Source organism: Antennarius striatus, chromosome 21 (genome assembly GCF_040054535.1).
Source record: "Antennarius striatus isolate MH-2024 chromosome 21, ASM4005453v1, whole genome shotgun sequence".
Classification (NCBI taxonomy): domain Eukaryota; kingdom Metazoa; phylum Chordata; class Actinopteri; order Lophiiformes; family Antennariidae; genus Antennarius; species Antennarius striatus.
In genome coordinates this window covers 15,872,274-15,885,125 of record NC_090796.1, presented here as the reverse complement: position 1 = coordinate 15,885,125, position 12,852 = coordinate 15,872,274, and the positions used below count along the sequence as shown (strand labels likewise).

The 12,852-nt window shown below is 45.4% G+C and overlaps 2 protein-coding genes across 3 annotated transcripts in view; one reads left to right on the top strand and one right to left on the bottom strand.

The window, feature by feature from the left end:
* Positions 1 to 734: 734 nt before the first annotated feature.
* On the top strand, positions 735 to 12,602 carry fam53b (family with sequence similarity 53 member B). The gene is made up of 5 exons (XM_068305402.1): positions 735 to 911; positions 6,332 to 6,551; positions 7,058 to 7,112; positions 8,211 to 8,968; positions 11,521 to 12,602. Exons 2-5 carry the CDS (start codon positions 6,462 to 6,464, stop codon positions 11,884 to 11,886), a joined length of 1,269 nt encoding a protein of 422 aa, XP_068161503.1. The 5' UTR covers positions 735 to 911; positions 6,332 to 6,461; the 3' UTR covers positions 11,887 to 12,602.
* lhpp (phospholysine phosphohistidine inorganic pyrophosphate phosphatase) overlaps positions 3,203 to 12,852 on the bottom strand; it is a 39,005-nt gene continuing 29,355 nt past the window's right edge. Inside the window, exon 8 of one of the 2 annotated variants that reach the window (XM_068305405.1) lies at positions 3,203 to 3,474. The gene's annotated coding sequence lies outside the window, so the exon portion shown is untranslated. Of the gene's footprint in view, positions 3,475 to 7,644; positions 7,796 to 12,852 lie in introns of those variants that run through there. The other variant, XM_068305404.1, reaches the window with a different exon arrangement.

Sequence of the window (12,852 nt, the reverse complement as noted above, 5' to 3'; positions counted from 1 at the left end):
AGGTGTTGCAAGACAGGACGGTCAAGGAAACAAGCAGATCTCTAATATCTGTCTTGTCTTGTGAAATGCTTTTTTTTTTTTTTTAAATCTCGTCAGCACAAAACATTTCAAGGAAATGACTACAAAAACAGATTTATATTTGGTGGATACATCATGAATGACCAGAAAGTACAATTCAACTGAGTGTCCATGTGTGTAATTATTGTGCAATGAGTGCGTTTAAGCAAAAGAAGTGACTTTATCACTTGATAATCATTCCGAAGTCAGAATTCACTTCCTTAAAAGTTAACATCTGTTTGTAATAAATGTTTATTATTGGATGTAGATGTTATTACACTGGTATTTTTACTTTCTCTCCAAGTTTGGCATTTAAATCGCACACAGTTGGGAAATTACACCTCTGTTTATTGTGAAAGTGTCTTGTCTATATGCATAGCTCAAAACTGTGATTACTTTTCTACACTGCAGGGTGGATAAGACCACTAGTTCCCAGTGTAGGGGTGGTCCTCTCACAAGAGGTCTTGCATAGACTAATATTCCATTTTTTTTTGCCCAGATAAACAACAATTAAATCTAATAAAGTACTCTAAACAAGCAAAATAATACATGAGGATTAACTAATATCTTTAAATCTTTTCAGAACAAATAAAATTGCGTTCGTCCGGCACCCCTGTTAAATGGTACGGTCCAGGACTGTTGTCACAGGCGTGAGCGTGCGCCCGTACAGTAGTTGAGTGGAGTAGAAGTTTGTGTGAGCTGCCTGGAGCGGGACGTGCGCGGCCGTGGCTTCCCCCCTCCCTCCCCCGCACCACCAGATGATTTGTCCCGAAACCCAAGTAAAAATGATCCAGCGACGTTGACGAGCCGTCCGGTGTCGTTTGGGGAGTCCCGACATGCGCCCCGTGATGCTTGTGAGTGACAACTTTTTGGTTAAATAAGTTTAACGTGCTAGCTAACTTTGCTAGCTAGTTGAAAAGTGTAATCAATGCTTGGTCCCCTTTTGTTTTATGCGTTATTTTATGATGACATGTTTAATTAAAGGTGCCTCGTAAGAATAATCATGATGAAAGTCCACATACTATAAATAGCTAGTTTAGCAACTTTACCTCATCTGTACAGCTTGTGCTTTTGGCTGGTTTTTCTGGGGCATTACTTACATAAATGCACCTTAGTATGTTCAATGATTCGCTAATATGTGTGTCACCACATGTAATGTGTTGATAGTAACACAACAGGGTGATAGGTTGTTGGAAACGTGATGTTTAACACGTTCAAATAAAAGGTGTCTTGAATAAACGCTGATCATTAACTAATGTTCATGTCACCCATTCATCTGCAGCGTGAGCACAGAAACTTTGCATTGGTGTCAACTGATACAAACACTAGCTGACAAAGTGACCATATTTATCATGAAAATTGCTAAAGATGATTAATCAAATTATTTTTTTGTAAGTATTTTGTGTGATTTCACTTTCTTTAAATATTTACATCTTTAAAGTACCAGTAGATTTCCACTCATGCAAACAGGATGGGAGAGTTAATGAATTCACTGGGCCTTCATATTTTAAAGTTTTTACATACAGTTCTACCTGACTGTGCAGTATAATTTGGCATTGGTGTCATTTAAGTCCATCTCCGACCCACTTTCTGGTTACAGTTTGTGCTCTTACAGTGGAATGTTGTTTTATCCTTATCCAGCCAACCCTACCCTCAGGTATGAGAGGCCTGATTGACACACAATCCAACATGTTCTGTCCCTTAAATGCTCTTCTGGAGAAAGAACAAGAGCCAGTTACACCTGAATTGCTTCAATGGGGTGTGAATGCCTAAATTCTACGTTAACAGGGGAAAATACGAGTTTCTCTTAGGCTGCAGATGCACCGTTTATTTATTTTTAACATCCACACTTGATATTTTACCATGAATCGCTTTTGGCCTTTCTGTTGAGTTCAAAATCCTGTTTGCTCTGTAGTCTGTGTGTAACATTCTCCGAGCTCCCGTCACACCGGTTTTCTTTGCCAAACTCATTTCCCTTTCATGAGGGATTTTGGAAAAGGGGTTTAAGGGACTATTTGTGCTTGTTGCTTGGACCAGCTCAGTTTTCAGGGCCTTTTCCTCTGGAACTGGAGGCGTACACCTGGAGGGCTGGCAAGCTCGTTTGAAAAACTGTTGAACAGTTTTAGCACAAAAGAGGCCGCCTATCTGAGCGTGCAGATGATTCCTCTTTCCTTTTCATGTCACTAAAAATATTTAGACAGCATTTGACGGCTGTCTCAGATCCTGTGTATGCCCCCCTTTATGATGACATTTTTCTGAATATACTCATCTGGAAAAACTCGTGCGTATGGTCAGTTCAAAATTCAGTACTGAAATGAGTCCTCCATCTTTAATTCTTACTAAAACTATTAACAAGCAGCATTATAATGACACTGAAGCAGAAGGGTGTCCACAAGCCTTTGTGATTCAAGATTTAGCTTTCAAATGGACATTTCTCTTCAACTTGGGACAGGTGTGGTGAAGCCTCGATTACAGAGCTCAACAAAGATCTTGTTCTGGACAAATGTATACAGTGCAAGTGATTATGTATGAGATAATTAAACAGCAGGCCTGCTTTAAAACGCAGGCCTGCTTGGCTGCCGTGCATAGCCATGCTGAGCCTTTGTGTTTATGGTAAGTGGGCAGCTGCATGCTTGTGAGACCTTGGCTGTACCCCAGGCCTTCAAGTGAGCCTGATAACTACCACTATTGAGGCCTCACAGCCATGCTCATTTCTGACTATTCACTCGCTGCTTTACATGTAGAGTGTGCCTCCTGTTTGACATCGCCTAATTTCTGTGAACATGCAGACAGCTGCGGGGCTAGCCCCGCACCCCACAATGAGTTTCATAAACTTCTTTGCAGCCAGTCAGCCATGTCAAAACTCTGTGGCACCTGCCTTTTGTGGCGCAGAATGAAGAACAAAACCAGAAAAAAAAAAACAAAGTGAATTTTCGTAGCGAGAAAGAAAAAACATGCTAGCCAAAATTTCATTCAATTATCTGGTTTTCATAAGCGCTACTTGTTTTTCTGCCTTTCATAAAGTGCACTTTTAACACACCCACTATTATGATGAGAAACTGCTGAGTCCAAATATGGATCTTGCACAATCCTTGCAGCTCAAAGAAGTAGGCCACCGGAGCCAATAACTCAGAGGGAATCCGGTTTTTTAGGAACATAGATTTATTATTCTTTGTGGAAGTGGTAGCCAGGCTGTTTAGCAGCATTCCCTTCACAGGAGATCGGAGCGATGAAGAGGATAAATCCCTCAGGTTTCAAGTTGGGCTGTCTGGTGCTCAGCAGATGCTCGGATTACTGACGCGGCCACAATCCTGGGATTGTTGGGAATGCGCAGGACACAGATCTGACTGCTGTATACACGCGGGAGGGTGTCTGGAAATTCATCTCGACATTGCAGCCTCTCAGTTTATACGTGTGCTGTAAAGCGTTAATAAAAGAACATGTGATAAACTTCCACACAGTTGACTAATGTGTTGTCCAGCAACCTATGCAATGTGCAGCGATGATACCAAACAGGGTTGTTTTCTGCCAACTGTCCAAGTGCTATAAAATGGATTAGTATTAGCTCTAATTGTCAGACACAAAGCTGCCAAATCCTTATGTAATGTTGGCCTAACCAGTGGGATTACAGTCTGAGCAATGTATGGAAAAGCTGTTCTAATTAGGAAACAGCTTTCATGAGTAAGCACAGTTTAGACGTCTATTGAGTGCTGACAGCCTCTAGTCGTTATAAATTATCTACAATAAAGTTGATAAAAATACAGAAATATCGATGCCGAGGCAGACCTCTGCTTCGTCGCATGCCCATTCGACAATGTGGTTTCCTGTCTTGTCTTATCTAGCGCTCCTTAAAGCTGAGAAATAGCTCGCTATTTCTGACGCCCCAAAAGTAGCGACGGTCGAAAAGGCTTTCGGCGACCGCAAAGGAAGCGCGGCGTTCCGTCGCCGCATCCAAAGTCTGCACTGCCGCACGAGCTCAGGAAGGCCACTGTCGCTGCAAGATTTTGTCGCGGAAAGTCAGCAGCCTAATTGCATGAAATGGAAAAGCAGGTCTGAGGGAAACGTTCTGCAGCATTCTTCCCCTTAGAGATTAGACTTCTCAGTTGTCATGGCGGTTGCTGCCCCTGAGCAGATAAAGAGCTATCGGGCTGCAGAACCATGGAGGCTCCCACTGATTACAGATAACAGCAGCATCTTGGAGGTGATTGAAGTTAAGATGTCAGAAAGGGAATGGCACTCCTTGGAAGGAACTTCTAGATGCCTCATTTGACAGATGATTGCTGGAGGACGGGTGCATCTACTTAGCGTTGGGAATTACAGTCTTTTACAGCTCCTATATGCACTTTATTGGTTATTCTTTGCAGGAAAACAGAGGCTGCTCTTTGTGTTCCTCAGCATGTTCTCCTTTCACAAACTGTCACCAACACAAATACCTTTCTAAAGCCATGGGGCTCAGTTCAGCTTTTATAAATGTGTGTTCAAATTATGTCACGGAGCGGAGGAATTTTTTTAATTACTCTATAAACCTCGCCCATTTAAAGCACTTGGCTCCGATTTACGGGATGAAAATATAACGTCTGAGAATGAGAATGGTGATAAATAGTTTAACTGAAGGCTAAAGTACTTTTTCCATCTTCCCAGGGAACGAAAAAGGGCTTGTGTGCCGTTTTTGTTTGCGTAAACATCATGTTAAGGAGTTTTTCTTGTCTTGGCTAATTGAGTTTCTTTGGGCGAGGTTTTTTGTGTTGGAGCCAACGCCATCCATCACAGAGTCATTACTGGTAGTATACAAACAACAGTTTCCTCCACCCCTGCTTGTCTTTAGTTATCTGTGCTGCTGAACTCAGATCTGTGTGGTTCGTGGTCACGCACAGCGTAAGCTGGCCTGACCTCGTCCAGCTTTGGAGCTTTGATCAGCTCCGAGGCCACAAATTCAATCTGCCACATGTCCTTGAACTGTATTCTCCTGGAGCTCTTCTGTGTTTAAGTTGTTTACCCCGACATGCTAAGTGTTCGTAATGGAAATCATATGCCGAGTGCAAACACCATCTCCATTATGTCAGCTCTCTCAGGGTCTTGTGATGCCCCCCTCCCTACTCCCCACAAACACTGCCACAAACTGATGTCGCTTCTTTTGTTTCCCACGGTGTCCCATCTTCTGCACAGAGTCCTCTTTTGTTTCACGTACACTGTCTCTCTCTGACCCCCCCCCCCTTCCCTTCACAGTTGTTCCGTCATTCAAACGCTCTGACCTTGCAGGCATCCTACGACTGTCTCACATCCACTGGGTTTCAACCTCCCTACCGGTGTGTAGAAGTGGAACCGATTTGGTGGTAGTAAAAAGAAAAATGCACAGCGACCATTATATAGATTTGCATCAGTGGCCAATCAGCTGTTTTACTGTAACCGTGGTGCAGCACTAATGTGAAGAGGGTTGTTTTGATAACCGCAAGGTCAGCTATTCCCAGCCAGCCCCTGAGTATTCAATTACACAACTTTGACTTTGCTCTATTCCTCCTCATGCGCTCTAGTGTGGAACACTTGGAGGAAACTCTTGCAGTTTTTCACATGAACGGAATGATGAAACAGCAGAGCCACTAAAACCTCAAAGCTTTTTAACTTTGCATGACTTCCTGCACACGGATTAACTTGCAAAAATAATATTTATGGAAATGTTTAAACAAAAAAAACGCTCAATAAACTATAAAAAACAAGCTTTATCTCCATGCCAAACTTTTGAGAATCCCTGCAGACAAACACAAACATGGGTGATGACATATGTGACCAGGTAAGAGGTCATTCTCTTCCTATTCTGAACCCGCCGACGGCTACATGCTCTTTTCACGCATGTCAGGTGACCTTGAGGGTTCAATGGATAAGTCCACCAAATCTACGTCCCTTTGAATATCATGTTCTCGATGCCTGTAGGCGTGGAAGGAGGATGACTGCTTGGATTCACACAGGTATCAATAGCATTGACATTTCTCAGACCACATGGCAACAGTTCAGCCTGTTGTTGCATTTAGAAATCGTGTTGCATTTAGAAATCGATTTTAACCGTTGGAAACAACACAATTCTTTTGACACATTTGCAGCCGAGCATCACCTTGAGAGCACATCGGCTGTAATGCCTGCAGCCAGTGTGTTTGGGAGCTTTCATCCAGGGGATCTGAACCCTCCGATCCCTCCAAATTGTTCTCTGCTTATATGGTCGACAGAATGTCAGAAATGTGCTGAATTCTAATCCGGTGCTCATCTTTGTGTGTCCGCTCAGGGTTGAAACACATTCCTGAAGGAGTCCAGGGTTGCTGTCTTAAGTTCATGAGAAACCAACCCACTCGCTACACGCTCGCCAAGATGGTCGCCAGCTTCTCTTCCCCTCACCTGAACGCCATAGGACAAGGATGTGCATTGCCATGGTGATCATTTACAAGAAAACACTGGAAAAGAAGGGCGCCGACGATGTAACATCCAAAAGCACAGATTTGGGCCCGGTGAGAGCTTGTTTTCTTCCAACGTGTTTGAAATGTGTTTCACAAGTGTTTCCTGACAGAATGTCAGGAAGTGATGTCAAAAAAAGAAATGTTTGGATGTCGAAGACTGGGAATAAGGGATGTTTGTGTTACCATTACTGGTAATTGCATCATAACAGCTGCCAACTGCTATCAGTAGGGCATGTGTCATCTGCTCTAGAATCCTCCGTGTTCCATTTACTTCACTCAAGAACACAATGGAGGATTTCTGTTCCACTAGCCCAGCGACTCGGACTCATTTTCTAATCAGCGTGCATGCGGTAGAAACCTCCTTTGGCCTCTCAGCCACGTGAAATGAAGTCATCGAGCTCCGACGCAGTGCATCAATCAGGGGCATTTATAGAAGAACCACTCCTCAAAATATTGAGAACAGTCTTTTGGAAATTTATCATTTTCATGTAATTTAAAAGGACACTAAACATGTACAGAAGTCAGTTTTAAAAATGTTCATGTTTTTTGCTCTTCAGTTCCAGACGCAGACCATGAGCCAGGGGACGGCACTTTTCTCTTGTGGACTCACGGGTGAGGCTCATCTTTATACGCATTAAAACACATGAGGTTGATATGTGTCACTTTAAAGTCTAGATTTGAAACCGTACCGTATTATCGTACCAATCAAAAGCAGAACAAGATAACTTGTACTTCCAGAGGTTTTTACGACAGTGTTCTCGTGGAGAAATCCCCGACAGCATACCGACCTATGCTGCACCCGGGCGATGGTCACACAGCGTCATGTGAAACATGTCTGACAGGTGTTTCTGCCAAGATGAATACTTCTGTACCTGTGCGTTTGCAGCTTATTCATCAGTAGGAATCTTATGGCACTCCTGAATGCTTCAATGTACCACTGTAGATCGGTATTCTGGGGATTTTGTACGCAGCGGAGAAGAAAAGATGTTTGACGTTGAGACGTTAAAGTCAGAGTCGACCGACCCGTTCAGCTCTCCTGGAGAGTTTCTGTTGTGGTAATAACAAGAGCTCCCCCGCCGCGCTAGCCAATGGCGCTGGAGCAGTCGATCAGCAGCGACAGATGGGGAGCTGTTGTTAAAAGAAAAAAAAACCCAAACGATGCGTTGGGATGTTTGATGGGTTATTGATGTTTAATCACGCCATGCTACAGTAGAGACGAGGTGTGCTGGAGTCGGTTAGATGCTGGGCTCTCGTCCCAGATCAGCCGTGCATTCAGTCTGACACCGAAACAGCGCCTGGAGGACAGGATTTATTTTTAGTGCCAATTATACAAAGCGATGAGTAGTGTCAATACAGAGTACACAGACAGAGACCAGAGGCCACGTCATGGGTGCGTTCTGTGTCGAGGCCGCCACACCTAACCTCGGCACTAAGCAAAAGTTTGTTTGTTTTTTTAGCATTTCCTGTGTGAACTGTTCTTCTAGAAGAAGTTTGCGCATCAGGTTTTAATATCAATGCAGCAAACCTCCGGTATGAAAATTTAAATTTGAAAAGCAGGAAGTTAATACCAACTTCAGCCACTGCAGGTTTTGCTTTTGTCTAGCCTGAAACAAAGTGTAAATGACAAAAGTGATTTCAGTGGCTTCTTATATTTTAGGTGAGAATCTTAAAGGTTATTTAATGTAATATGAATCTGGTGTCTTGCTGCAGAGACAAGCCGGTGGCGAGAGTTGGGTCAAATACAGCAGAGGCCAGTTGGAACCAGCTTGGAGAACCTGTGGGACGTCCTGCCTGAGGTGCACAAAAGTTCAGCCCACTGGGATTGGGATGTTGGCTCCACTTCAAGCACAATCACCAGCTTGTTGAAAGACCTCAGCCTGACTGAGGCGGCGTCCTCACACTCCAACGCGCCCCCCAGCAAACGGCAGTGCCGGTCCCTGTCTTGCTCCGACGAGCTCGGTGGTTGGCGTTCCACCTGGCGCCCTCAAAGCTCTCGGGTCTGGACGATGGTGGAGAAGAGGAGGTGCCACAGTGGGGGCAGCGTCCAGCGCGGAAGTGGCGTCGGGAATGCGCAGCTTGGCTTCCCGCTCATGCAGCGCAGCTCCAGCTTCAGCCTGCCCGCCCGCTCCAACACCCTGGAACTGCCCTGCTTCGCCCAGCGCCACCCCTGCCCGTCCGCCTTCACCTGCCCGACACCTTCCTCTTCCACGCCCCCGTCCGCCGAGCACCCGACGCAGCCCCTCTACCTCTCTCACGAACAGATCTGCTTCCCTGAGCCTCGTGGACCCTCGCCACCCAGCTCGCCTGACTCCACCCCAGAGCTGGAGCGCCGGGGTGTGCAGGGAGGGCTCGCACGCAGTCGCTCGCAGCCGTGCGTCCTCAATGAAAAGAAGATTGGCATGAAACGCAGAAGACCGGCTGACTCGCACAAACAGAGGCCTTCACTGGACCTGGCCAAGATGACCCAGGTGGGTGTTTGGAGTTACTTTCAGATAGAATCAGGATAATGCAGCAGATCTGAACACAAATTGACACAGATTGTAGTTTTTCATCCTGGATTTCCATCATCATCATTTCCTACAGCCTTCGACCCGTTTATGTTGGTTTTAACTTCCCACAACCACGACCCAAAGTCCACCATCCGGGCTCTAGACAGCAGAACCCTTCAGGAAATACTTGTTCCAGCTTGAAGCCAGGTCTTTATCAGTCTCACGATCACCTTCTATTTATAGTTGACAGCGGTTATACCATTGTGTCTGTTCTAGCTGCGCACACCTCCAAGTGTTTCTGCAGGCACTGTCATCAAATGAAGGCCGTTATTCACTCATGCAGGCCTTGTGGGTCACATTCCATTACGAGGGTGTGCTAATGCACTGTAAAAATGAAGAGTGGAATGATTTTATCATAGCAGGTGTTTCAGATAAACGATCAGCCATTTCACATCTTGTGTGACAGAACTGTGTTTGTGCCCAGATTGAGAGGATTGGACCTGTTGTGCTGTTTGTGCTCTGCTGGAGTCAGTTTACAGCTCAGGTGGAAGGAATGAAGGGTTTTTAGGTCACACGGCCTTTCTTCTCTTTCATTTCTCTTCATCTGGTGGCCTTTTAAGTAATAGTTCTATTTTCTTCATGCATACTGTTAGGGGTTACTCACACTCTGCCTCCTTCTCCTTGGGTTACACCTAAGGCTGTAATTTAATCAGCAAAACAAACTTAACTAGAATCATGCTCATTAGAACGCATGCCAACTCCAGGATGAACATGCCAATGTTTGGCTAGCTTGTCCCACCCCTCCTCAAAGTTCCATCCAGACTGTTTTAGGAGTGTTTGTACCTCTAGAACAGCACCAGAATGTCCTGGGAGCTTTCCTGGCTAGTGTTTCATCTTTTAAAGTTTAAATCTGTCAAAGTCAATTTTTCACAATCCAGTTGAATACCTTTACCAAGGCTGATCGATTCGGTTATCTTAAGCTTTGTGGAAACTGGTTCATAAGTTCATCTCCCAATTTTAAGGGAAGTTGGGAAATTCTGATTTCACGCCAGCCTTACACGTCATCATAGACTAAACTTGCTAAACTAAACTCTTTATCGTGCTTGACATGCGTCACACTGCTCAAAGTCACCTTACTGTTCACATCTTGGTGGCGGTGTGTCCGCGGCGGTGTCGTTTTCACCCTCTGCACCTCAGTGAACGACGGGAAGGAGAGCGGCTGCGGCAGAGGTTATGGATCGTTGCACAGGGGAGATGCGTGTTGGTAAAGAGATATTGATTCCTGTAAATTCAGCTCAGTGGGTGGATCGCTGCCACGACTGCCTCATGAGCTATTGATCAGCCTTTATTGATGGAGAGTCAAGGTCAGTATGGATGAGGAGACTATCTGGCCTCTTCTCCACGCAGGAAGTTGGACGAGGACATTAAAGTTATTGAACTCGTTCAGCAGAAGTTGTTGGAAGTTGCAGCTTTCCTTCTTTCGGTGTTTGAGTTTCGTTTAATGCACACTCATGGTCTTATCGGTTTGGTCCCACGTTCTGGGCAAGAAGCCTGCGACTCAGGACGGAGTGCTAATGCAGAAGGCAGCAATATGGCGCTGGCCCGGTGCTGACAAATGTTCCTGCTTGACCAGAGCCAAGAAAAACAGCAGGACCCTGTTTGATCAACTGCTGCCTGGAGCAAAGAGCTTTCTCACTGCTGGTAGGTCAAAGAGGTGGATCACAATTTCACCTTTTCCACATTATTCAGAGCTCTAACAACTTGACTCTTAAGCACTGTGGTCAGCCATGAACCTCTTAAATGTTCCAGCTAAATATCCCGTATTGAGTTCATGACAATGTCATCTGTTTGTCTTTAATTTAAATATCCATGCATGGGTTGTTTGGCCATTCAAAGCAATGAAACAGCAAATATCTTTGGGCTCCAGCTCCTCTAATGTGAGAATGAACTGCTAAGCAGGTAGAGGACAACCTAGCACCATAAAAAGCCATTAATCTCTCACTTCTCTGCAGCTGCAGTTCACACACTTGGCCGTGTGCGGTATCCCCAACAGTCTCATGGTTATTAAGCCTTTACATAAGCACACAAGTGACAGACGGTTTTACAGAGGCCCTATTCTCATGTGTCTTTCTGGCCTAACACCCAGTGGTCAGGCATGAGGCAGCTGTCCGGCCCTCTCCACATTAGCTGTACAGATTGGATAAGCCCCTGCTATAAAGCCCCCACAGCTGTCGCCGGACTTGCCTGCAGCAGTGCTGGCACATGTGGATTTGCCTGTGGAAGATTCCAGCTTTTGCCCAGATGTATGAGGTCTTTGTGCCGTGCCAGTCAATGCCCGACAGAGTCAAAAGGCTAACAGTGATGTCTGCCCTCTGGGTATCGGGCCACTTGCTGCCTGGGTTTAAGCAGGACGTCAGATGGCATCGTCCCACGCATCCAACCACGGGTTGCTCCAGTTTGAAATGAAGGACTATGACTTACATAGTTAGACGTAAACGTCCAAAAATAATGACATGTCTGTCCTTCCACAGAAACTCCGGAATTTCCACAGCCTTAGCTGTCCCGGAATCACAGGTGAAGATGACTACGAGTCCAGCCAGGCCTTCGTCATCCTCCGGAACACGGATCAGTGCAACACTGACAATGTCTCCGCAAACCGACCCGACCCAGAGGACGACTTCCAACCTCGGACCAAAGAGGGCGAGATCCCAAGAAATGTCTTGTCCGACCCCACCATCGAAGAGGCGGACTGGAACTCCTCAGACTGCGGCGACCTGACGCCGGAGGTGACCAACGGCAAAGACAGCGAGCCTCTCTGGGCGGGGCTATGTAGCATGAGGAAGGACGTGTATCAGCTCGGAGGAGAACTCGACATTGAGCAAATTGAGAGAAACTGAGCTGGGCTGTCTTCCTCTCAAGGGGAAAGCTAATTTAGTGGACAATGTTAATCACCAGGTGGTACAATAAACAGTACAGACAGTCTTAAGGACAAAGCAAGCTGAAAAGCGAACGGAGAGAGCGTTCCAGCTTGTTTTTTTATTTTTTCTTCCCCCTCCAGGAGAAATTAAGCTGGAGCTTTGTGGATTGAAAAGCTCATTTTTGGGGGATTTTGTGTGGTCAAGCTACTTCTGTGCTGCGCTGTATCTCAGGAGAACAGGGAAGTTGGGGTGGACGGATTCGGGTGGAGATACTAATGCTATATTAACTTTGACTCAAAGGCTGGGGGCTTGCCTTCATTGTACCGCATTTGGAGAGAATTCACAGCAGGTTTGTATAAATTCTCTGCACCAGAACGAGTCTTCCTTCCTCTGACCTTGGGTCCCAAAAGACGGAGACGACTTCTAAAGCTACTGTTAGTAAATCTCCTTCCACTCTTACTGAGCAATAAGCTGCATGCGCATACCGTTTGTACAGTATGCTGAAGATCTTAACATTTCACACGGTAACATCCGGCTTCCCCCCCTCCCCCGAGATCTATGCTCCCGTTTGTCTGAGAGAAACTTTGTAATGCTAATAGCGTTGATAGTCTTTCTTTTTACTATTTGTAACTGCAAAGTTATGTAAAACATGAGCATATTTCTATACGAATAAAGTTTTAAATGTCGTCACATTATTTCAGTGTCTGTGCAGAATATTCATGACGGCAACTTGGAATGCAATCACATATGGATTAGCCAGTCATTCGATATAATTAATTCCCTCTGAGTAACTTTTCCTTGAGCGGAACTTAATTTTCCAGAACTTTGCAATGGCTTTGCAGAGAATTCTTCCACGCCTGACTTTATCGGAGGGCGTGCATCAACGGCGGGGTCATGGTTGGAGACCTCTTGCAACAATGCAAACTGACCCAATTAAGTAGCAGG